This window comes from Labeo rohita, chromosome 4 (genome assembly GCF_022985175.1).
Source record: "Labeo rohita strain BAU-BD-2019 chromosome 4, IGBB_LRoh.1.0, whole genome shotgun sequence".
NCBI classification, from domain to species: Eukaryota; Metazoa; Chordata; class Actinopteri; order Cypriniformes; family Cyprinidae; genus Labeo; species Labeo rohita.
The window spans coordinates 41,102,477-41,129,301 of record NC_066872.1 but is presented as its reverse complement, the minus strand read 5'-3'; the positions used below and the strand labels follow the sequence as shown (position 1 = coordinate 41,129,301).

At 34.8% G+C, this 26,825-nt stretch overlaps 1 protein-coding gene across 6 annotated transcripts in view; it reads right to left on the bottom strand.

Annotated features, from left to right (window-relative positions):
* Positions 1 to 3,580: 3,580 nt before the first annotated feature.
* Positions 3,581 to 26,825, bottom strand: part of tfec (transcription factor EC) — a 47,670-nt gene continuing 24,425 nt past the window's right edge. Inside the window, exons 1-8 of one of the 6 annotated variants that reach the window (XM_051108592.1) lie at positions 19,438 to 19,674; positions 15,454 to 15,699; positions 15,011 to 15,112; positions 11,554 to 11,671; positions 9,284 to 9,340; positions 8,018 to 8,093; positions 7,093 to 7,240; positions 3,581 to 4,560 (exon numbers count right to left, since the gene is read on the bottom strand). In XM_051108592.1, coding sequence (XP_050964549.1) covers positions 4,093 to 4,560; positions 7,093 to 7,240; positions 8,018 to 8,093; positions 9,284 to 9,340; positions 11,554 to 11,671; positions 15,011 to 15,112; positions 15,454 to 15,699; positions 19,438 to 19,494 — 1,272 coding nt within the window. In that variant the 5' untranslated portion in view covers positions 19,495 to 19,674 and the 3' untranslated portion in view covers positions 3,581 to 4,092. Of the gene's footprint in view, positions 4,561 to 7,092; positions 7,241 to 8,017; positions 8,094 to 9,283; positions 9,341 to 11,553; positions 11,672 to 15,010; positions 15,113 to 15,453; positions 15,700 to 16,430; positions 16,704 to 18,036; positions 18,465 to 19,437; positions 19,675 to 26,825 lie in introns of those variants that run through there. The other 5 variants (XM_051108594.1, XM_051108591.1, XM_051108593.1 and 2 more) reach the window with 5 other exon arrangements.

The window sequence follows — 26,825 nt, the reverse complement described above, 5'->3', positions numbered from 1 at the left end:
TCTATTACCACCATCTGCTGGTGACACGAAGGACAGCGGCGACAAATTCAGCTCAGAACAGGTAACAACAACACTGTATTTTCTGGGATTCAACATATGGTTGAAGATGATTGAAAATAGAGGATATAGTCAAGTTTCTGTTGCATAATGCATTGCTGTGTGTGTAATATAAATGCATTTTAAATATCTTTGATGTTGGATTTTTGTTTAAACAAAAACAATATCTCTAATTATTAATGGTGAGATTTGAACAGACCCCTAACCCTAATTATGTAATGATTTTTGTAGCATGTAACTAAGACCATTTAACCAGTAAAAAAAATCCCATAGAGTTGCATTAAGGGATGCACAACAGTTGTAACTAGAGACTTGAATATCACAGAGAATTTAAGGTAGACTCTCTTGATCTGGGCCAGTAAGAAACCATGTAGTGATACAAAAAACGCCCTTGCATTATGGCACATAGTATTGCATATGCACATTTCACACAGACTGTGTTCAGAAAATGTAAAAATCTACACTCAAAGTTGTAAGGGTTTCTTTGTAATTATTTGATAAATTTTACTAACAATTTGTGGAAATGGTAATAGTTTCAAAGTGCAATCCTCCACCAAATATTTTTCAGTACACCGTCTCATCTGACTACAAAAAGTGTAGATCTTTAATCAGACCGTAGCATATAGTATGATTGCTTTTTTGCATTGAACATAATATTTGTTCCTTTCTCAATTCTTTTATCCATGTTGAAATAAATCAAAGGCCTATATTTGCGGAGGAAAAATGGCTTGGAAGTGGCTGAGCAAAAGAAAATAGGAAATGATTTCCACGAGGCCTCGTCCATGTTTGTAATTTAATGAAAATCCATATTTACTTTGGGTAATTGCTCTGGCCAATTAAGCGTAAACATCACTCAGCACTTTGTAGTTGGAGTATCAGAGCTTGATAATGATGTGGCAGTTCAATTTTATTTTCCGTCTGCGGCGGAGATGCAAGTCGAAGCTTTTTCGATTTCATTACAGAGAAACATATAAGCTAATAACATTCTCAAACATTAATTTAGCCCGGCTTTGATGAACACGGGCTATCTGCCGAAATGCATTGACGTGTTTTTTTCAGCATGCTCGTGTTTGTTGTATTATTAATGTGTTATTTCATTTTCGATTTTGGTTAAATAATATCTGCTAATGAAATGTTTCTTTAGAAGGCTGCCTATTCTGGGCAAGTGCAAAATAAAACTTTAAATCAACTTGACTCATAAGAGGCTAAGAGCAGCTGTGTTACATGTTGTTGCTAACTATTTATGATCGTTAGTGTTTGTATATGCAGCAGAACTCAACTCGTTTGGGATTCGGAGTCTCGTGTGATTTTGATCATGACTGTTCTGCGGTAAACTTCTGCTGCGGATGGGTTTTGTTCAGAAGACCGTTAGCGTATAATTAGAGGTTTGAGAGTCATTAGTGGCCTGCGGTTGGAGGTCATCCTCATCAGTTGTCAATCAACACGTCACTCAGACTGTCAGTCTCCCAGTGGGCGGTACTTCAGACGGGCCGTGCTCTCATCGGTGTCATCATCACTCGGCAGGGAGCCACAATCTGGGGCTGGATTTAAAAAAAAAAAAAAAAACTGAACTGTGAAAAAAAGACTGTGTGTTTGTTTTTTGGTCACCAAAACAGTTTAGTTACCAACATGCTTCAAAATCTCTCTTTTTGTGTGTGTGCGTTTTTCGGAAGAAAGTCATAAGTGTTTGGAACTACATGAGGGTGAGTAAAAGATTACATTTTGTTCTTCATAATGTTTTGAGAATCCAGAACATAATAATGGCTCCTATCCACCTTATTTTTCCCATAAAAGTAAGTTATATGGGTCTGGCTTCCAGTCTCATCCATGTCCATCTATGTTTAGCTGTACAAAACAGCTTGTTTTGCTGCTTAATTTTGCACATTGATGTCTGGCCATATTATTTTAATGTATTATCTCAATTATGAACACACTGGTTTGTAGTGCAAACAGTTTTAGGTTTACTGCACGTTGTTTTTCTTCTTGTTATTTCCCTAAAGTGGCTAACAAACCTGAAGTCTCACCCATAGGCTTACTTCTGCATTGAAGAATAAGGTGGATAATATGATATGGAGCTCATACATACAGCTTAAATATTATTCAGAGGCCCAAACTGAGTAAAATAAACTGACCCCATGTCCACAAAACCAGTCAATTTTTTTTGATATATATATATATATATATATATATATATATATATATATATATATATATATATATATATATATATATATATATATATAAATGCTTTCCATTGATGTATGATTTGTTACGATGTGACAATATTTGTCCGAAATGCAACTATTTGAAAATCTGGAACCTGAGGATGCAAAAAAAATCCAAATATTGAGAAAATCACCTTTAAAGTTGTCCAAATTAAGTTCTTAGCAATGCATATTACTAAGTTTTGATATATTTATGGTAGGACATTTACAAAATATCTTGATGAAACATGATGTTTACTTAATATGCTAATGATTTTTGGCATAAAAAAAACAATTTTGACCCATACAATGTATTGTTAGCTATTGCAACAAATATACCCGTGCTACTTAAGACTGAATTGTGGTCCAGGGTCACATATGTTGTCTTAAGATTATATTTAAATGCTTAGTTTTATGATCAGAGCTCTGTAGTTTTGATTGTGGGTGTTAAACTTATAGTGCAATGCAATATAAAAGCATGTTTACTTGTACACATGTCTCTGACCTGAAGGAGGATGTTTTTAGAATTATATTAAAGGGACCGTTCACCCAAAAATGATTTACTCACCCTCAAGCCATTTTAGATGTATATGACTTTCTTCTTTCAGACGAATACAATCAGAGTTACATTAAAAAATGTTCTGGCTCTTGCCTGCTTTATAATGGCAGTGAATGGGGTGTTGAAACTTTGAAGCCCAAAAAAGTGCATCCATCCATCATAAGAAGTACTCCACACAGCTCCAGGGAGTTAATAAAGGGCTTCTGATTGTGAATTGATGCATTTGTGTAAGAAAAATATCTATATTTAAAACTTTAGGAACTGTAACATCTGTCTTCTGCTGACATAGGATGTAGGCGTTGCATAAGCTCCGGTGAGAAGTGATGAATAAGGCATCGATTCACATCAGAAGGCCTGTATTAACCCTCCGGAGCCATGTGGAGTACTTTTTATTATAGATGAATGCACTTCATTAGACTTCAAAATATCAACACCCATTCACTGCCATTATTAAGCTTGGAAGAGCCAGGATGTTTTGTAATATAATTCCGATTGTATTCATCTGAAAGAAGAAAGTCATATACACCTAGAATGGCTTGAGGGGGAATAAATCATAGGATAATTTTCATTTTTGGATACACTATATTTTTAAGGCCTTTTACATAGTTAAAAAAGTATACAGATCAGAGAAAGCATGTAATGCAATAGGTCTTTGAGGCCTTAGAGATTTGCATAGCAAATATGATACAGTAGGCTATATATGGTTAGGAGCTTGACTGAAGCTTTGAATATGAAGGAAATGTGAGACAATGTGTTCAGTTTATCAAAAAGGGGTTTATTGTGTTTTCCCACACCCCTAGAGTTATATATAAAAAGTAACATGTTAGATTAAGAAATGTTTAAGAATACAGGGATTAAAACATAAATACATGAACAGCACATTTCTGGAAAAATACATTATGTATGAAATATAGAAAGATGCGTTAGGGTTTTTTTTGCTTAGCATAATAACGTCTGCAATGCTTCAGGTCTCAGTGGTAATAAAGTTAGCCTGCTTTGGATAAGGCACAAAATGATCTTTCTCTCTAAGCTGGTCCATATCAACAATGCCATTAAGTTTTTAGAAATATACATTTGGTGATCCAGTGATCATACATAACCAGTGTTATTGCTGTATAGACAGTCTTTTAGGTTCATGTCAGTAGATCAATCAGTCATTCTCCCTTTTTTGATGTGTCTGACTCAACATTGGAGTAAGATTTTCGTCATCTTTTTTAATCCAATGGAAACGGGAGGTCAGTTACACAGTGTTACAGGTCAGCGTCCCGACGGTCAGAGCTCATCCGCTTCCTCTGAGCTGAAGCTGCTCCTGCGGCTGCTCCCTTTAGACGCCGCGGGTGATCCGGCGGAGAGGAGCGGGTCGGTCCCGAAGGGCGAGAGAGGGTCGTCCATCAGGATCTCGTCCAGCCGGTGCTCTTCTTTCAAGGTGCTGCAGAAGAAGTCAGTGAAGTGGGAGAGAGGATCAGAGAAGGTGTTGGAGCCGTCGGTCTGTTCTCCAGCATTCCCCGCAATCATAGCCGCAGGTAAGGGTGTCCGTTGGGTGTATTCCGGGTTGCTCATGTCCTCCTGAGGGTAGAGGGGTGGCTGGCCTGGCTGCAACGGGGCCTGGGTGCTCAGAGGGGCCGGTGTGACCGGCTGGTGCTGCTGTTGTTGCTTTAGGAGGTGGGATGAAAGTTCAACAGCTCCCATAGAAGCAGCCATACTGGGCAAACCGTGAGCGCGAGCCTGGATCTCCAATTCCTGTCAATGATAACACACAGGCAGGTGGGTTAAAGATGAACTGGCTATAAAAATACACTCTAATTAGGTCTCTTCCCTTCCCTTTTTTGGCTTCAGGCCTTCATCAGTCCCAACAGGGAGTTTATGTGCCATAAACACATGAAGGGATGCATTCAACTTCAAAAACTCATTCATCACATAGCTATATTCTGAGGTAACGTCCAGCCAGCAGGGCTTCCCATTAAAATAGGGCAGCTAAACGGTGTGTGACGCATAGTTATTAACTTTCCCAGAACTTTGGCCTTAAGCTACCATTACGAAGGTTTTTAGCAAAAATATCCTCAACATTGCATTTTTTTTTTTTGCTCTCTCAAAAAGAGTTTTATTCTTAAATTGCTCAAAATTGCATTGTCATATTTATTCATTTCATTTTATTCATATATGTATTCATATCCATTTTTTTTTAAACATTTATAATTATCTGATTGATGTCATATGAACAGAATGCATTTGGTTTAATTTACTTGCTAGCAAACATAATAATATTCTATTAATATTCTGTAATTTTCTTAAAAAAATAAACAATAATAGTCATATTTTTAAAAAATATATTTTTGTATTTTAAAATATACTTTTTTATTATCTGGTCTTGTTTCTTTTGAATTAAACTCATTTAAATATAATGATGATGTGCATGCTTTGACTTTGCTATCGTTGATGACATCAAAAAATAATAATAATGAAAACATTTTTGTCACTTACATTGTTGACAAGATAGCCTAGTACTTTTGCAAGTGTCTACACTAACAGCTATGGCTTCATATTTTTCTCTTTTCATTACTCCCACACATTATCTATAGCGGAGACAGTTTAAATGAGCTATTGCATTGCCTCTTAACGTGGGTATCTTCAGACACTCAATTGAGGCATTATTAGCATTAGCTTTTGGATAGGGAGCCTCAGGGTAATTACTTTGAGGGCTAATTGCGATGTCTTCACATGTGTGAAGAAGACTCGCGCCCGGTCCGCGAATATGTCAATACTGTGGAAATGTAATGCATAAATTCAGACGAGGAGCCCGGCTCTTCAAAGTTATTAGCCCTCATAATCTAATTTCAGGCCCATTCCGCTCATGACGAAGCTGTAGCTGCTATTTATTAATCAGGTAATTACCTCAGCTCGCCATGTTTCAAAGCGGGGCCGGATAGGCCGTTACAAACCATCAACAGGCGCAGACCAGGCCGCTTAGCTGTCAAGCACATGCGGGGCTGCTCTCATACCTTTGTTTTTAATATATGCTGGTTTAAATGGTCAACAAGTGACCAGTTGAAAGCTCTAGCTACAATTAGAAAGTCTGATTTGAGCTGCTGTTGTATTTACACTACTAATTAAACTATGTTTGTCAATACAGTGACAGAAAATTTTAAAACAGCTTTTTTTCCAGCAGGAAGCAACATTTCCAAAGAGTATCAAAACTGAACACTACATCAATGTATTTTCACTGCATTTTACTATATCAAAACATTTTGAACAGCAAGTTTACTCAGTAATTAAACGTCCTCCTAAATGCTCTTATTTAATGCCTCATTCATTGTAGAGAATAATTTTTTTAACAATGATTTATGTGATTAAATGATTAATTAGTCAAATAAAGAGCTCACCAATTATTATTATTATTTTTTTTATTTCAGTCAATTTTACCTGGACTAAAATGGCTCATTTTCATTTGAAGATGAAAATGACATTTACATCTTAAAAAAGGTAAATAAAACCAAGTATTTTACATATTTTATACATTTATAATATCTGAACTTTTGGTCTTAAGCTGCAAACACTACATGTTTTTTTTTTTTTTTTAGATAATTAGGCCATTTTAGGCCAATGTTGTTTCTTTATGCTTATTCATTGTACTCAATTTTACTCTAGTTAAAAATAACTCGCTGATTAAACAAACAGCTTTTTGTATTTAGTCAATTACTGGACTAAAATGGCTTTAATTTTAGTTGGTGAAAATAACATTTACATCTTAAAAAAGGAAAATAAAACCAAGTATTTTACGACGGAAACTACTGGAAATGAATCACTGGTTAAATAAAGGACTCACCAAATGAATTTTTTGCCCTTTTGTTTTTCTTTTTTTTTTACAGGAAAGTATTTAAGTAAATGCAGCTATTTCTGTCAGTTTTTTTACTCAGTTATATATATATATATATTTCTTTTTTTTAGGTGTGTTTATTATAAAATTAAGGATAATTCAATTCTGTCAGCCCGATTTAGATTAGTTCTTGTTTTAGATAAATGCTCCATTTGTAGAATTAAATTGTTTCATCTGATATAAAGACATTACGGTCTTAAATAGCTTCAGTGTAGTCGTTGTACTTTTTTGAAAGGTAAGCTCGTCTTTTTTCAGAATTTCATTCCCGTGTTTTGTTACATCCTCGTCGCTCACTCCTACAACCATCTTTTCTGCCGTGTCTCATGTCTAGATCTCGTTGTCGCTCTCTCTCTCATGGCCACATTTTCCTCGTTCTCTTGTTCTTTTTGTCTCTTTACCTGGATTCGTAGCAGGAGTCTTCTGTTGGCCTGTTCTAGTTTCTTCTGTCGGCTCTCGAGATCACGGGCGTGCTGCTGCTCTTTCTGCAGCCACTTAATGTATTCCACCGAGGCCTTGAGGATCGTCCCTTTGTTCCAGCGCATATCACTGGCGGAGAAAACGTAAAAGATAACCTTTCTCAACAGCGCCTTTGCATCAGCAGAACTTTCATACACAGAGAAAAGCCTCACAAGGGTCTCCTTTTTTCCCAGGACTAAGAAACTGTGATTTACATGGCCAATTATTCATTCTCGGACATTACCTTGCCTTTGAATGGGAATTTTAATGGAATAGTTAAGTACGTCTGCAGAAAGACCATTCGACGGCCCCTTGTACGGTAAAATTAATCCCTGAGCAAAAATAGGTGTCGGAAGAGGTAGAAAAAAAATTGGACTTCGGAAGCCGAAGTAAAGTGCAGTCATTCCCGATACCATTACTTTTTAAAAGGAGGAAAGTGTCGTGAAATTGTCTCTTTCTTTGGAATAAGATGTTGGCCTGATCGCAGCTAATAATCTCCTTTATCTTGCGTTAATGGCAAGGTGACAGCGCTAGCCTTCCATTTAAATTCGATAAAAAGTTCAATTAAGCCGGGGCAATGGACTCCCTGTCTGCACTGTACTTCATCTCTGGGTTCAGTTGTGCTTAAACTTTAGTTCAAATGGTCTATACTTTGCCTTCAACCTCATTTTCATCATTCAGATGGGGGTCTGTTCGCTCTGTAGGTATTTCCTTGAGAAATGAGTCATTTTCTCCCTACTTCAATGTCATTTTGCCCCGTCTTCACGAGTCTATCTCTGGCGTGATTGTTTTTTTTCCTTTCTTTGCTCAGACTTTTAGAGTTCGGCTCGAGTGTTATTGCGTGAATCCAGGAAGATTTCGACTTACGGGTCGTTTGACTTCGGTATCAGCGTTCCCAGCTCCTTGATCCTGTAGTTGATGTTGTATCGCCGTCGTCTTTCAACTGGCAATTGTGAGAACAAAGCATGTCATACACCACAAACCTAATATTAATATTAAATATAAATGATTAATAAAAAAATGCATGCTTTATTAAATTAAAGTATGAATGGTGCATTATTAAATATAAATAATTAAATATATTTTGTTGAGAATGACTTGACTATCTTTATTTTCTCTGACCTAGTCAGAATCCACTTGACAACATTTTTGGGATATTTATTGTATCACAAAGCTACCAAGCATTTTTCAGTAATGTGACTGTTGTCCAATGTAGCCCGATGAAAGCAAAGCACACCACAAAAATGCAATAAAATAATCAGAATAGACAGTTTTTGTTCCTTTTTGTTAACGATAGTTTCTTGGAATTTTAGGAAAAAAAATTAACCTTGTCCTTTAAGGTACAGTTCACCCAAAAAATAATATCATCATTACCTAAAAGGTAATCTGAAGAATACTATGGAAGTCAATGGCTACCATCAACTGTTTGGTTACTTAAAGGGACAGTCCACTCAAAAATGAAACTTCTATTATCATTACCTAAAAATAAAATATTTTAAAGAATATTGATAAATAAACAGCTGACGGTAGCCATTGACTTCCATAAGTACTTTGGAAGTCAATGGCTACCGTCAGCTGTTTGGTTACTTAAAGGGACAGTTCACCCAAAAAATAATATTCTATCATCATTGCCTAAAAAGAAGATATTTTGAAGAATGTTGGTAGTGAAACAGTTGACAGTAGCCATTGACTTTCAAAAAATACTATAGAAGTCAATGGCTACTGTCAGCTGTTTGGTTACTTAAAGGGATAGTTCACCCAAAAAAAAAAAAAAGTGTATCATCATTACCTAAAAAGATGATGTTTTGGAGAATGTTGGTAACCAAATAGTTGACGGTACCCATTGACCTCCATAAATACTATGGAAGTCAATGGCTACCGTCGGCTGTTTGGTTACATAAAGGCACAGTTCACCAAAAAAGGAAAATTCTATCATCATTACCTAAAAAGAAGATATTTTAAAGAATGCTGCTAACCAAACTGTTGATGGTAGCCATTACTTCTAAAAAAACTATGGAAGTCAATGGCTACCGTCAGCTATTTGGTTACTTAAAGGGATAGTTCACCCAAAAATGAAAATTCTATCATCATTACCTAAAAAGAAGATATTTTAAAGATTGTTGGTAACCTTACTTAGATTGTGGTTGTCTTTTTTCTGTCTTTCTTTGGCCAGGACTCTGGTGTCGTGTTCTGTAAGAGAAGAAAAATGGGAAGGTTATTGTAGAAACTCTATTGTATATCCAAAGATAAGATGAACACCATGCTGATGCAAAATGTGCCTTTAAAGAAAGCCGTCAGATTAATAATATGATTAGTTTTAGCAACTTCCTCTAGATTCCTGACCCCTGCCTAACACTCCCAAAACAAGACTAACCTCTGTTAAACCCGTCACATGCGGACACACATCAATACAAACCCTCTTTTTGTGTGTGAATAAGCTGTTTTCATTCACCCCAGACTCGTCAACACCAGATCTGTCTTAATGTAGAAAACCAGCGTAGCTTCTTTTAATCCTTCCTGACCTTACGATTAACCAATCTGCTGACATCTCGGAACGGTTAAAGAGGAGGAAGCCAAATGCTTCTGCATTCATATTCACATTCTTCCAAATTATATAATTGGGAGCCGTGATTGGATTTCTCAATTCATTTCTGCTGATTCAATAAGGTCATTTGAGCGGCGCGTAACCAAACAAGAGCGCCGTGCAGCACGCTTATGTGAAAAAGACAGTAATGCACTTATTTTCCTGCTAGAGTGAAGAGTTCTCCAGGCATCCTTTCTATTTCCTGAATCAATTAGCTTTATTTGATGCATGACATTCATAAGAAAAAAAGGCGCCCACAAAGGAGGCATTGTGCCGTGTCTATCATGCTAAGAATACATGCTACCATATTCCGCTCATTGAAGCATTGATAATGAAGAATGAGCGCAACACAATGCCGAGCTAAACACGGAGCGCTCCGACTCTTAAAATAAGACAGCTGGATAATAACATGAAACATACAGGCTTGTGTTTGGCTTTCAAAGCTTGGGCCTTTTGGAATAACACATGTGGAATGAGCCCGTCTGGGTTTGCTTTGCTGGATCTATTTACAGCCTGTCCTGGATTTCTTTTTTCCCCCCTGAATTTCTAAAATGAAAGACTATATTGTGTTGTTTTGTTTTTAATAGTCTTGCCTACATAAACCTTTAAAAGACATTGTATTTGTGTAAAGTACATTTACATGAATGCATTTGGCATACTTTTTTATGTAGTGGAGTTTATCGTATTTTCATATTGACTTTAATTATATCTAATCAAATGTGACCCTGCACCACAAAACCAGTCTTAAGTAGCACTGGTATATTTGTAGCAATAGCCAAAAATACAATGTATGGGTCAAAATAATCGATTTTTCTTTTATGCAAAAAATCATTAGGATATTAAGTAAAGATCATGCTCCATGAAAATATTTTGTAAATTTCCTACTGTAAATATATCAAAACTTAATTTTTGATTGGTAATATGCATTGCTAAGGACTTCATTTGGAAAACTTTAAATTTATTTTCTCAATATTTAGATTTTTTTGCACCCTCAGATTCCAGATTTTCAAATCGTTGTATCTTGGCAAAAATATATATATTTTTTTATAAATCTCAATTTCAAAAATGTAAAAATTGATTGGTTTTGTGGTCCCGGGTCACAGATTATACTATGTTTAAATTGTAACCAAGAAACATATTTAATAGTAGTAGTAGTATTGCTATATTTTTGTGCATTCATTATGAAAACATTTATTATTGTAAGATATTATAACATATAATTGAAATGTAATAATATGAAATAATATTAATTTGGAAAAAAAGAAAAAAATAAAGTATGCCAAATGCATAAACGTAAATTTAAATACAGATTACAATTTTGAGACAGCTAATTCATCTGGTAAAATACTAAAATGCAATTTATAATTTGTAAAATACAGTTATACATTAATACAATACAATATATTTTTTATAATACTTTTATAAATTGTTTTATAAATATAAGGTGTACTGTAAAACAGTAAGTTTGCACTTATTTTATAAGTATGTATTATATAATATATATATACATAAAAAAGAATAAAAATTTGTCAAATATGGTGCTAACAGAGACAAGGTGATACGTTTAAGAAATGTATTTTTTTTTTTAATTAATTAATTTATTTATTTTTTGTGGACTCAATCTAATGACCTTGTCAATCACAAGAAGAGCAGCGGAAAATTAACTGTCTCAAACCTGCAGTTGCCTCTTTGTGGTTTAGATACCCGTAAACGATTTCTCTTTAATGTCAAATTAAACTGCATATTTCTTTCTGAAATGGCTTTGCTAACAGCACAGGTCCTGCTCGGACAGGCATCTGTGCCCTTCTGTGCTCCGTACCTGTGACTTCCATTTTAACTGAGAGCTTTGTGAGCAATGAGGGTGTCAGTCCACCGTGAGGGGCAGTCATACCTTGGTCAGTGCTGTACACATCCAGCATGCTGCTGTTCAGCGACACCTTCAGAGGAAAGACAGAGAAAGTAAGTCTAGATTCATACACAGCCATTAAATATTAATCCTGTATAGTTCTTCTGCATGCATGTGATCTTTTATCCAGTCTATTTTGTGCCACATGTAATATTTTTGGTGTTTTATGTTACATGCATGATTTTAGACACAGACTTTCTGTATATTAAGAGTAAAAACCTAAAACAACACCAAACATTACCTCTTAAACAGACTTAGCTGAAGTCTCTAGACTTATTATACACTGATTTTAAGTAATAAAATGTGTGGATCACAGCAGGGAGTGCTTTATTTTTGCAAATGAAAGCATAATCAAATGTAAACACAAAACAAGGATGTGTAGGATGTTACGAATGATTGGCGTTTAAATTTGCACACTTTTTAAATTAAATATTATTCAAAGTTATAAATAAAACAAAGGTTATTGGAGTACATTTGTGACCCTGGACCACAAAACCAGTCATAATTGAGATTTATACATCATCTGAAAATAAGCTTTCCATTGATGTATGGTTTGATAGGATAGGACAATATTTGACCAAACTACAACTATTTGAAAATCTGGAATGTGATAAAAATACTGAGAAAATCACTTTTAAAGTTGTCCAAATTAAGTTCTTAGCAATGCATTTTACTAATAAAAAAATTCAATTTTGATATATTTATGGTAGGAAATTTACAAAATATCCTAATGGAACATGATCTTTACTTAATATACAAATGATTTTTGGCATAAAAGAAAAATAATTTTGACCCATACAATGTATTTTTGGCTATTGCTACAAATATATCTGTACTTAAGACTAGTTTTGTGGTCCAAGGTTACATTTTACTAGAAAACACTTTGTTTTTCTACTTCAAAACGTATGCTTCTACTGTAGTTGTGACACCTAATAGCAATTATTGAGTTAAAAAATATTTATTTTTGTTCAGTTGCAGTATGAGTTTTATATGAGCAGAGAATATCAGGAAAAAAAGCAGCACTTCAAGAGACAAAAGAGGGCGCTGTGGAGCAAGTGATTTAAAAAAAAAAAACCCATTATTTATGTATTTTCTAAACAATGAATAAGTGGTATTTTAAGTACAAATTAGATACTATTATAGTTTTTATTAATATTTTGAATTAGTTTTTATTTTTATATTTCCTGTTTCCATTTTATCTTTAAAGTTTTACTAATTTTGTTTCATACAGTTTTACAATTTTTATTTTTACTAATTTTACTTATTTTGTTGTTTTTAATTTCTATATAGTTTTTGGTTGTTTTTAGTACAAGTTAAACTAAATGAAAATGAGAAATGCTGCCTTGGTAACTAGCTGAGATGAAATAAAATGATTTAAAAGGTTTATTATTAAGTATTATTTTTAAATAGTTTAACATATTATTTTTAATATTTTAAAGTTTATTATTATTATTAGTTAAGTATAATAACCCTGAATTGATGTTTCATTATTTTTTTTCTCCCGACTACCAATCCCACAAAAGCCAGAGCTGTGGAAAGCCAATTTCTGTCAGCGTTCTGGATGAAAAGGCGAAGTGTACAGGATTAAAGAGGAGGTCAGAGCGTTACAGGAAGACAGAGGCGGCAGGCGCTATAGTGTTTCCTCGTACGCTCGTACACGCTCTCCATTATCTCAGTGGGGGAAAGCGCTCGCTTATCAACATGAAAGATTGCCACGGCCCCTTGACTGTTGGCGTCGTAATCGCTTCAATCCATTCCCATCATGTTAGCAGATATGTTGACACGGGGAAGCGGCTTGATGCGTCGTGCTGTATGACTAATTAGAACGAATTGATCCGTTTAAGCATGGTATCATTTCTGAACAAGTCCACTGGGAGAGAAGATATTAGCTCAATCCGATGCTTGACTGCTTACTCGGATACAAAACTCTTGCTCTTTCTTTCCCTCTTCCTATCTGCCTTATTCGTTGCCATCATGCTCTGTATTGTTTTCCACAGTATCACATACCTCTCTAGTGAGTTCAGGTGTTGCTGTAATCACGACTCAAGTGATGCTTTGTCCACCTACTGATGTCAGTATGACTTTAACAATTTCATGCTGCTCTCACACATACTTGGGCCACTTGTGAGCCCACATGCTTACCTAAAGCTCTTCATTGGCTGTAACTAAATTGCAATTCCTTTGCAGAAGGTACATTCAGTTTTTAACATTTCGTTATTTTCTTGTGTTTTGAAGGAGTGATCACTCATTAACATAGTCGGGCTCTTCTAAGACATACCTCTCTGCATGCCGACATCATTACCACACTAATCTGTATTGTCCCACTGTTTAAAGCCTAAGATTTAAGTCCGTTCCCCTTTGACTCTCAGCTGGACTCGGTGTGACCTCACGCAAAGACAAACCCCTTTTCACAAGCATACCAAAGACTGGCACGTGTTTACACTTTACTGAAGGTTTATATGATGCATTAAAAAACGATTTCTATTTTTTTGTTATATTATAGTTTTTATATTTTTTCTAACACTTTCTAAATGTTTTTTAAATATTTTAAAATTACATGATATAATGGTATTTATTATTGATATTATTGAAAATTATTTAATAGTTATTGATATTCTATGAATATTCTAAAAATTAAACTTGTAAGTCATGATTTTATACAAAGTACATATTCAGCGGTTGCCTATAAAATTATTTTAGTGATAAAATATTCATTACTTGCAATAATATAGAGCTTAATATTCTAGAATTATAATATTGTAGAATTATTATAGAATTTAATATTGTAGAACTTAATATCCTATTTTCATATATATGTATTTGTTTTGTATGATTTTTTTAACTTGATATTTTGACTTTTAGTTCAGTTTTTAGTTTTTAATTTAAAAATATCTTATCTAGAATATTAAAGAAAATAAATAAATATATGGAAAGAGAGAGACCAAGAGAGTTTTTATTTGATATTTTGACTTTTAATTCAGTAAAATTTTGATATTTTTACATTTTCTATTTAATATAGCACTTAATGTTCTACTTTGAATGAATAACACCGTATGTAAATATATTTTGTATGATTATTTACTTGATATTTTGACTTTTAGTTCTGTTTTTAATTTAAAAATATTACATCTAGAATTGTATAGAAAATAAATAAATAAATATATAGAAAGAGAGAGACCAATAGAGAGTTTTGTATGATTTTTACTTGAAATTTTGACTTTTAGTTTAGTACAATTTTGATATTTTTACTTTTTTAATTTAAAAATATCACATTTTAATATTAATATTCTCAGATAATTATCGCAGATAATTATTAAAACGTGACGTAACAGTTCAACACAGTGAAGAGATGAACTTGGCTTATACTTACATTATTTTGCATTATGATGCCTGGCTCCATACAATCCAAACCCCCATCTTTGAAGCCATTTTCAAAGTCAATAAGATGATCAATAACTTCATCCATTGGAAACTAAAAGAAAACAGTGATTATAGCGCGCTCTTTGTCCTCCGTCAACAGTGGTTGAATTTGTCAATCTGAGATGTTTGGTTGCTTGTTTTGACTTTCATTTTCACTGTCACCGTCATTGCGTCAATGCAATTAGTAAAAGCCAGAGACGTGCTAACAAAACCGGGCCACTAATCCAATAACAGATGATTCATCATCTCAAAAAAGACAACTGTGATAACGAATCGCCTCTTATCAGAGCAGCAGTCCCCTCCTTTTATTGTCAACATGATCAGAGCTGAATGTTTGAAGTTATTGATGAGTAAACACACACGCAGACTGTGACACACACAGGAAGTACTCACCTCGCTGTCGTGATTGTTGGCCAGCGTTAGCAGGGTGACGGGACTTCCTGGCGTGCTGCTGTCGCTCACGGGCGGCATGTGTCCGTTGCGCATGACCGGCACCGTTCCCAGGGCCTGGCCCGGGTGAGGATGGCCAACCGGGTGGGCTTGGCTAGCAAGTTTGCTGCCCAAAGTTAGGTACTGCTTGACCTGCTGGGCCTGAGTCTGGTGGAGGTGATACTTGGAGTTCTCCAGGTGATTTTGAACCTTCAAAAAGAAGAGAAAAAGGCATTTTTAGCTAATGTAGGTCTATAAATAATGTCTTTGTACGCAAATGTCTTTCATATCACTTTTTCCCAGCATTAGGCATCTGTGCAACCAAAACCAACAAGAAAAGGCGGTGTTTTACAGAAAATGTGCACCTCTTTAAGCATATACCAAGCCAAACATCTCATTTTAAGCACATCAGACCAATTACCTGCTTAGAACATCCTTAAAAGTGTGATCCAAAAATGAAAATTCTGAATCAAATACTCAAGTTTCTTTCAGGTGCTGAAATCACAGAATGTTGGTAAACAGTTGGCGGCAGCCATTGTCTTCCATAGTATTTTTCAGCATTTCAACAGTTAAAAGAAACTCATAGAGCTTCAAAGTTGAGTAAATGATGACAGAATTTTATCCTTTTAACAAGCATAATCCAACATCAGCCAAAAAAATACGCAATATGCAAGATAGTTAACCCAAAAATCATCATTTCCTCACCCTCATGTTGTCCTGTTTGATTATGCGACACAAAAGAAGATATACTTTTTGGGCTCCAATGTTGTTTTTGGACCCCACTGAGTTTCACTAAATGAACCAAGAACGAAAATCCTACCGGTTTGGAATGACATGAGGGGTGAGTAAATATGGCAGTATGTGAACTACCCTTTAACCAAGTTCCAAAACAGCCCTCGTCTTGCGCAAGTCATAGCAAGCAGAACACAGCAAGTCCTTACGTTGGAAACTCGAGCTCCGTCTCTCATCTTGTAGAAACTACAATCAGTTAAATGTGGCATTCTCAATCCCTGTACGTCCACTAAAGTAGGATCCCAAGCTGTGAAGAGGAAACCAAGTGACTGTCCCCTCTTGTCCCTGTCTGGTCTTTATAGGAGGAGGATCTCAGTGACCTAATTAGCACTAAGGCCAGGCCTTTCCTTTTTATTGCAGGTCGTAGTAATCACCTCAAGCGTGGAGAGATTACGGATCTGACAGGTTTGATCACCACAGGGCCGAGGTCTTTCGCCTATATCACTAATTCGCCGGGACCGCCCAGTTCTGTTTGTGTGAAGCGGCCAATCGCAGACTTCCCCCTTCAGCCACTTCTGCTTCAGGGGGTCTGAGACAAATGCTGCTTGTTCTGTGTGGTTTCCAAATGACCCAGGGGCCCATCTCTGGATCAGACTCACTAGACAACATTGTTTTGTATCTGTTCTCAAAAACTAACTGTCATGAACCCTCTAATTTTAGTCGGTAAGATATCATAAAGCTAAATATAGGAGGGAATCATTCAAATGGGGTGACGGAGGCGACCTCTTGTAGTCATTATTGTATCATCCAAGTTCACAAAAGCACAGCTGTTGAGTTGCTTTTATGGCGCTCTAAGTATTTTTGGAAAAATCCAAAAATGAACTTTTAGTGACCGCTGAGCAAAAAACACCCGATTGTGTGAAGAAATGTGAATGTTTAATTTGATCAAATGGCTGTTTGCTCTAACAAAAGAGGCGTTTAGCACTGAATCAGAAACATTTACTGGACAGCAGTCTGTAACGCCCTTCAGTGGAAATCTTAAATTGAAAATATTATCCCATACGCACCGAAATAGTTATTTAAGCCCTCGCAGGATGAATCCGAGGACCAAATCGGATCTTCCATGCCCTTCTGACTGCACATTCAACAGTTCAGCGGAGGTCTGTCTCTGTTTATCAGCCACTGCAAAGCTCTTTTCATTTGCTTTAAAAAAAAAGACCTAAGAGTGTAACTTCTCTCTTATCCCAGGCAAAGGTGAAAGAAGCCATTGTGTGGGCTCATCTCTGCAGTTGGGAAGGGGAATAGGTTATCCTGCCCACTGCTGGTTGTGTTGGAGGGCCACGTCCTTCACTCACATCTCCCCTTTCGGTTGTGAACGCAGGATATACGACTGTTAACTAATTACAGCCTGTAATGTGATTGAAGTTGAAGGGATTTTGATCACAAATGCAACTTAGACAATGGAAGCTCTATGTGTGAAGATGCATTAGACACCATGTTTAAACCAACATCAGACACTCTAGAAAGTTCATTGACTAGATATTCAGCATGCAGATTATAAGCTGATTTTACATTAATAGCCATTGATATAGTTTTAAGGACAGAGTTTCCATATATATATATGATGCCCGTTTAGATAAGAATAGCACATACTAACACATTTAATTAATAGCTGTATTTTATATTATGTAATATTATAAGCCACAAAAAGCAAAGACAGTATGTAAGTAACTAACAATTTCCTCACAGATGCAGACAGACACACAAATCAATTTTAAATGAATATATTAAAAAAAAGGAAAATCAAAAAATTACCTCAACTTGGACTGTAAGTGTACATCTTGCTTAGAAAACCTGTAAGTATGTCTTGAATGGTGAGGTATAATCTATTGTGCTGGTGTTGCCTAATTTTGTTTCAGGATTTGTCAAGTTCTGGTTTCACTTCAGAAAAATCTGCGTTTTGAAACACTGGGGAGGGGAATGAATTTTTACCGGCTGTACAAATTATGGACAAAACCTTTTTATGGCCGAAAGGTCAGGTATTATAGTAAGCTGTAAAGAGAAGTTAAATCATTGCAATGTAAAAGTATAGAATAAGTTTTAACTCTCTGAGTCAGAACTGTTCTGTTATTTTGTTTTGTTTTGTTTCTGAAGAAATCAGTTGTGCTATACTAAATATTCCTCCTCAGCATCAATGCTGTTAAACCACAAAAGTTTCTGAGGGGAAGAGAAAGTAAAACGCACACACACATACACACACATACACACTAAAAGAACAGAATCACATTCACATTAAGTATTGTTTCTTTTCCTTAAAATCAGATTTAAGATTGTGAATGTAGAATTTGATACTGTTTTCTGGCTATTTTGATGTATGTTACAGAAGGAATAAACATATTTGGACAATTTAGTCATGCAAACCATCAAACCAAGTATCATTTATTCTATAGAAATGTCTTTTATTTTATATTTTTTATATTTATTATCAAAATATCAAATGCAATATGTTTATAATATTTTATATTATTTTTACATTTATTATTAAAATATTACATGCCATATATGTTCATAATATTTTCTAATATTATTATTTTTTTATAATAATTTTGAGAAATATAGCTCTAGCATCATAGTGGTATATGGCACTTTTATTTTATTATATTATATTAAAGACATTTTGTTTTAATATTTATTTTTAAATGTCCAAAAATTTTATTTGGTGTGCATTTTGTTGTCATTCTTGACATTCATTGACTTTTTAAAACTTATTGTAAAATATTTATTAATATTTTACACATTTGTTAGAATCAAATACGCTTGATTGTATTATCTTTGTCTATTTAACCAAGGAACCAGCATAAATATATATAGTAAATAACTATATTTAAGCAAACAGTTTTATCCAAAAAAATCTGCATTTAAGGTATACATTTTATCAGTGTGCATTCCCTGGGAATCGAGCCCATGACCTTGAGTACCATACTGTACTCTACAAGTTGATCAACAGGAAGTAATCTCTCCATAAAAGCAAATTCACATATGCCATGTAACTAAGGTTCAACATAAACTCATTAAACCACAAAAACCAGGTTTCAAAAGCATTTCCAAGCTTGTTTTTTTCATTACCGTTGCACTCAAAGACACACAAACGATATTTGAAATTAAACTCTCATGCAGCTCTCATCCCAATTTCTCTCTCTCTATACAGCTACATACCGGCAGCAGTTGGATCTCAGTGAAAGAGATGACTTTAACAACACAGCAGCGGCTCATGGTCCACAAGAAGGCCTTCAGGTATCACGCAAGCAACATGCACAAACAGCCTGCAGTCTTGCCCTTAAACCGCAATCTAAAAGAAGCTGGAATCACTCAGTCCAGTGTCAATGCAGCCCGGCTGGGAAAGCAGAAGGATAACTAAGCGTGTGTGTGTGGCTTTCCTGAGCTGTGTGTGCAGAAACACTGGCCTGGAGAGGAAGGCATGACACATCAGCTTTCTCAGCTCTCCAGCTTCCTCTGTACGGGATCGTTCCTGCTCTAGCGGTCAGCCAAAGGCCTGACGGAGGCAGAATTTCAGGTGCTAGAGACTCTGAGCGTTTTGTTCTTGGTGCTTCCTGTCTGACCATCTTTACAGCCTTACTCAGCACATTCCCCTGAGAGGTTATCTCTTTAGCGCACACACGATGTACATAAAAATTAATCAAACGAAACACAAGTGCGGACACACATGCTTGCACACACGTTCACTACACAAACAAGTACACTCAAGGCCAAAGAAGTGCACAGTGCTGCTTGCTGAAGCCTCTTGGGTTAAAATTACTGAGCAGAGCTTGGGTGTAGCGCATTGTTTTGATTGTTGTCATTCAATTTTGTCGTCCAGGGCAATTTTTTTATATTGCACCATGGATTTTTTTCCCTCAATCTGCAGTAATGTTTGTGTTTCTCTTTACAAACACTGCAAAACTTACTGCTAGGTTAAAAAGTCAAACTCTTTTTTTAGCAATGTCAGTGTTTTTGAGGTGTGCCTGTTTCCGCCTCAAAAAAAAAATAAAAAAATAATAATAATAATAATAATTAATTAAATTAAAAATTAAAAAGAGTTAAAGTCACATTTATGAGATATGAAGTCACACTGTTAGATTCAAATTTGCAATTAGGATGCGGTTTTGAAGAAATTAGCAATTCTGACATAAATTTTGAGAAAATAATTAGCACTTGTGAGATAAATTTAATATTGTGAGATTAAAAGTCACAATTATCCAATATTAAGTCATAATTACAAGAAATGAATTTGAAATTTTGAGATATGGAGCCATGATGACATTTAAAATTACAATTGTGAGATAAAAAAAGTTGCAATAATGAGACATATAGTCATTATTATGAGATATAAATTTGCAAATGACATAGTCATATTGTGAGATTCAGAGTCGCAATTGTGAGATAAAAAGTTGCAATTTTAAGAAACTGATTTGCAATTGTGAGACATTCAATCAAAACTGTCAGTCATATTGTGAGATTTAAAGTGGCAATAAGGAAATAGGAAATATAAATGAAATATAAGTTGCAATTATGAAAAATTAAGTTGCAGTTGTGAGATATAAATATGCACTTGTGAGATATGGAGTCATGTTATGAGATATAATGTTGAAATCTTACTAGAAATGAATTTGCAATTGTAATATACATTTGCAGTTGTGAGATATGGAGTCGAGTTTAAAAGTTGCAACAATGAGACATGAAGTCACTGTCGTAAAATATAAATTTGCAGTTAAGAGATATGGAGTCATATTGTGAGATAAAAAGTTGCAATTTTAAGAAACTGAATTGCAATTGTGAGATATTGAGATACAAGATTTAAATTTGCAATTGGAAGATAAAAAGTTGTCATTTTGAGAAATGAAGTTGCAGTTAGGAGAAATTCAATCAATATTGGAAGATATGGAGTGATATTTGTGAGATTTACAGGCACAATAAGGAAATATAAAGTTGCAATTATGAGAAATTGTGACGCTGCAAAATATAAAGCCACGATTAAGGAATATAATGGTGCAATTTTGTACTCATGTTTATGGTATGTAGATGGTATGTGGCATCTGAACTCTTCTAGGAAGCAAGAAGATGCTTTGGAAAGTGCTGAAATCATTGCAGAGCTCTAAAATAGACAGGACGTGTGCATCAGCATCCTTTTGTTGCCTTGTTTCCTGTGTTAAAGGAAATGCTGAGGAAAGTTTCTAGTAATGGATCAGCAGAGTGCCTTTGAACCTCTCTGTGTGTGTGTTTGCTAGTGTTTCTCTATGTGTTTGTATATTTACTCCTTACCGAAAGTCCTGGTTGGCCATTTTTCCATGTTTTTCTCTGGACCCGTTCTGAAATCTCACCTTTGTTAGTCCCACATACAGTATGTATAAAACATGAGCTACTTCCTGTAAGAGTTGGGCCGCTTCTGAGACAAGACTTCAAAGTCCAGCTCACACATCTGAGAGCTGTTTTATCCAAGTAGAAAAGGAATGCATAATAACCAGAAGACTTTAATGATTCATATATAAATTAAATATTACACTCATTTTAACTGTATGATAGGAGTGCCAAACTGTCCTCCCTGAGCTCAGTGCTGCAATCCAGTTTATCAACAAAAAGAAATATAGTATGTGAAAGACGGCCAAAATTTATACATGAAATTCTCCTGGATTCTCTTTCTTTGTAGGATACAGTGACCTCAAAAAAGCAAGCACTTATTTTAAGTTGTAATAACATATCACAATATTACTATTTTACTGTATTTTTAATCAAACAAAAGCAGTCTTGAAAAGCATAAGTGATTTCGTAAAAAAAAATAAATAAAAAAAATTTATCCCAAACTTTAAAAAAGTAATGCATTTTTACTTTTACAGCAATGAAATTCTGCTTTATTACAGTTGTTTTATTTATTTTTTTCCTTTAATTTTAAAATTTGCCTTTGCTATTATTCTTTGTTGTTATACCTTAAAATAAACGCTACCTGGATTTTTTTTATACAAAATTATATTCATACATTTTTAAGACTTACATGTCCAAATATCGTTTGGCTTTGAATATAAAAGCAGGGTTTTTAATATAAGACTTTGTTGTAAGTATCCTTACAAGACCCTGCATACTTGGGACACGTAAGGTTTGACAGGAAAAGATTCAAATATTACTTGTTGGCAATGTTACACAAACAGCTTCATGGGCTGCTAATAGGTTTGTGCATTTAAAAGCGGTAGGAATAGAAATTTAGTTCCCCCAGAAAAGATGTGATTACATCTAATGTGATTTTCGATCTAAATCAATTAGCCTCTACTCCTACAGCGACGACAAGGCAAGCCGTTCACAGGCACACCTGAGAGGAATTCGCTTTCCCCCGTCTCATTCAGACCCACCATCCCTGTGCGCAGGCAAATTTAATCGCAGACCCAATACAAACAGCGACTGTGAAATCTGCTTCAAATAATGTACTGAAAAGTAGCTGTAGTAAATTTGATCAATAAAGCTTTAATTAGGAAATGTATCCTCAATAGTAGGGGTCGGACCACTTTTCGGACGCGTCTAACCGTATCCCATGATCTTCTAACTCGGCCCCCCGCTTTGCACTGATCCCTTACAAAACACAAAATGACCAAACCGAATCACATGACTTCCCTCCACACGCCAGACTCACAAAAAGGACCAGAGCAAGGGCTTATGGGTAAGCTGTGGTTTTGAAAGGCCTTCTTTATCTGGGTTTGGACTAATCACTGGGTTGAATCACCTAAATGGATTTGCCTGCACTGTTACTTTTTTGGCTGTAGAGAGTTGTGTCGTAACGACAGATCGTAAGTTAATTTCAGGATTTATCACAGTGAGAGAAACTGGGGTAAGGAATGTCTGAGGATATTTCTGATGTACACAAACATAGCAAACAAATAGAATGATTGTACACTATATAAATGCACACTACTGTTCAAATGTTTGGGGTCAGTAAGTGAACAAAGTAATATTTTAATTCATCAAGGATGCATTAAATTAATCAAAATTGCCAGAAAATATTGTTGTTCTGAATTTTATATTAACTGAATCCTGAAAAAGTATCACTTTCCACAAAATATATAGCACCACAACTGTTTTCCACATTGATAAAAATGAAATCAGTATTAGAATTTCTGAAGGATCATGTGACACTGAAGAGTGATGCTTAAAATCTGGCTTTGCATCACAGGAATAAATTACATTTTCAAATATATTAAATTAGAAAACTCTTATTTTAAATATATTTGAAACAATATTGTACAAAAGACTTCATATAATAATAGCATAAAAGACTTAATATCTTACAGCCTCAAATATTTGAACATTTGTGTATTTTTCTCAGTGTAAGTCTATGAATTTTTTTTTTTCACTTTTTACAAGGCAATGTTAATACTTACGCTTAGGGTTCTGTTCAGATCACTAACATTAAAGGAGATAAATGAAAATTACCCCATGATTTACACACCCTGAAGCCATCCTAGGTGTATATGACTTTCTTCTTTCAGACGAATATAATCTGAGTTATATTAAAAAATGTCCAGCTTTATAATGGCAGCGAATGGCTGTTGAGATTTTCAAGAAGTCCAATAAAGTGCATCCATCCATCATAAAAAGTACTCTACATGGCTCTGGAGGGTTAATAACAGCCTTCTGAAGTAATCGATGCATAGTCAGTGTTAATTTTACAGAAAATTTTAATTTAGTTTTAGTCAAAGTCTTTTGACTAAAACCTCCGAACCATGCAGCAGATTCGTTCTGAATGAATCTGTTCCCAGATCGTCCCTCCCTAACATTGTCTTCTTTTTATTCATTGATGAAAATGTCAGTAGATTTTTGTCAAACTTTTTGTCATTCAAAACAAGTTTTTGTTTCATTATCGTCTCGTTTTCATTGGTGAAAAAATGTTGTTGACGAAAATTATGACAAAATGGGGATTTGTAAAGAAAAAAATTATGCTACACCTACATCCTATGTCATTCGCTGGAAAGCCACTTTCTCATAAACACACTTATGACATTTAGTGGAAGCTATACAGTTTATAAAGTTTTAAATATGGATATTTTTATGACACAATCACATCGATTCACTTTAGAAGGCCTTTAATAACCCTCCAGAGCCATGTGGAGCACTTTTTATGATGGATGGATGCACTTTATTGGACTTCAAAATCTCAACACCCATTCACTGCCACTATAAAGCTCGGAAGATCCAGGACATTGTTTAATATAATTCTGATTGTATTCATCTGATAAGAAGAAAGTCATATACACCTAGAATGGCTTGAGGGAGAGTAAATCATGGGGTAATTTTCACTTTTGGGCGAACTATCCCTTTAAGTATGAGGAATAGTAATATGCTTAATAGCAGACCAGACCGTTTAATTTTGAGTACTCAAGCTCTCGTGTCATTGTCTGGTTTGTCCGTTGTAAAATAAAAAACACAATCAATCCATTTTACTTCAAATGTCATGAAAGATTGAAATAGAGGATTAAATTTGGCCTTTAAACACAGACTCATCTTATCTGATTGGAAGAATGTACATCAAGTGTCTAAACTCTTATTTATGAGTGTAAGATCAAAGCTATATCGAAAATTTAACAGGTTGTCTCCACAAATGCAGGCATTATTCTGAAATTTGAGTTTATAATGTGGTTGATCGTATGTCCCTGCGGTTCATCGTAAAATATATTTAACTTCACAAACTGCACATAAAGTGCATATAAAGTGCATCTGTAGACTAAAATGGCAAAGCCCTGTTCAAAAGCTTTAGCTTGAGATATATTCATTACGGCCAAAATCTAATTGTGTAAAATGAAATAATGCAATAGCTTTTTAATGAAGACTAAGCAGAAAATTAGATCAACTTTGACCTTACCCGAACTAATAATACGCGGTTTTGAAGGACAACAAAGAAACGTTTGTGTCCACGTTCTCTTCAAGTCAGTGTCATTTATATGTGTGTGACTGTGGAGAATCTACACAGCGTCCATGTGCGTGTGTGGACATACACAGAGGCGCAAGTGTGTGTCTGATTGTATCGTAACATGCATGACACGTTAAAGCAGTCATGGCCGTCTCAAATAGCGTAAAAGCCTTCAGTCATCACAATGAGGCACATAAATCTACTGATAATTTGCACGCATACAGTGAAAGTTGTTTATATACAGTTCAGCTCAACATTTTAGCTCCCTTTCTACTCAGACGTCACAGAGTTGTCCTCAAATTCCATTATGTTAAATGAAATGCACGTTATTACATTGCACAGCTACTCAAAACAAAGGTTTATGTATCATCATCTCACTGACAGTGTTATCAAAGAGAGGGTGAACTTTTCATATTTCAGACATCTTCTCTGTAATCAAATGAATTGTAATATCCAGACATTTCTTTAAAGATTAATATACTGATTTTGCGATTTAAATTGGATCATTGTAATTTCCTTCCACAGACCGGACTCTCTCCATACTCTCTCCCAGGCCAAATTGATTAATCAGCACAGCCTGAGTTGAATTTGATGGTGGAGTGGAAGAACAGACGCTAGTACAAAGTGACCAGTGTGATGGCCTCTCATGTTCGGGATTGAATGAAAGGCCTTGTCCGTCTGGCTGGAACAGAGGCTGATCTTCTGGACAGACCCTTCTGCTGTCATAGAGCAAATCACCTCTGATTTGTGGCGCATCAGATAAGGTATTTTTGGGACATGTTGGGAAATTGGTCACGTACAACATGGCTAATACTGCAAGAGAGAGGTTTATTACACAACAGGTGCATCATCTCCAGCTGGCCTGGAAAGCCACATGTCTGAATGTCATTGCACTAGATAACAAACCTAAACCAAATGACATTTGTAAACAAATGCTACATGAGCTTTTCTCAGAATGAACTTTAATTTTCAGAGCTTTGTTTTGCAATAATTTAGTTTATAATTAAATTATCTATCAAAAATGTTAGTTTTGATATTTTGTTTTCTAATGCAGTGAAATTGCATACATATTTATATAGATGGCCATTTTTGCTTCAACAATAACAACAAAAAATATATATATTTCATAATTGACTAGTTATGATAATTATTTTATATTCCACACTTGTGAGTTTATGTCACAGTATGATTAATATCTCAATTTAATAATTATTTCACATTATTGCAACAATCTCACATAATTGTTGCTTTATAAGCTACAAGTGCAACTTTATATGAACTTTATTTTTTGTAATTTCAACTAAAACAAAGCAAACTGAATTATATATTAAAATGTGAATTAATTTCACATAATAGTGACCTTTTCTCCTTATTGCAATTTTATATTTCACAATTATAACTTTGTTTCTCATGATATGGCTTAGTATCTTACAATATGACCTCATAGCTCTCAAATAAAAACTATTTATTATTTTGACTTTCTATCTTACAGTTATGACTTTTTTCCTACATAATTGTGGCTTTACTGTATATCTCACAGTTGTGACTTACAATAACCATTTCTCGTAATTTTAACTTCATTTCTTGTAATCACGATTTTATATTTTACAGTTATAAGATGCATATAAATATAGTACTTTTGTTTTTAATGTTTTTA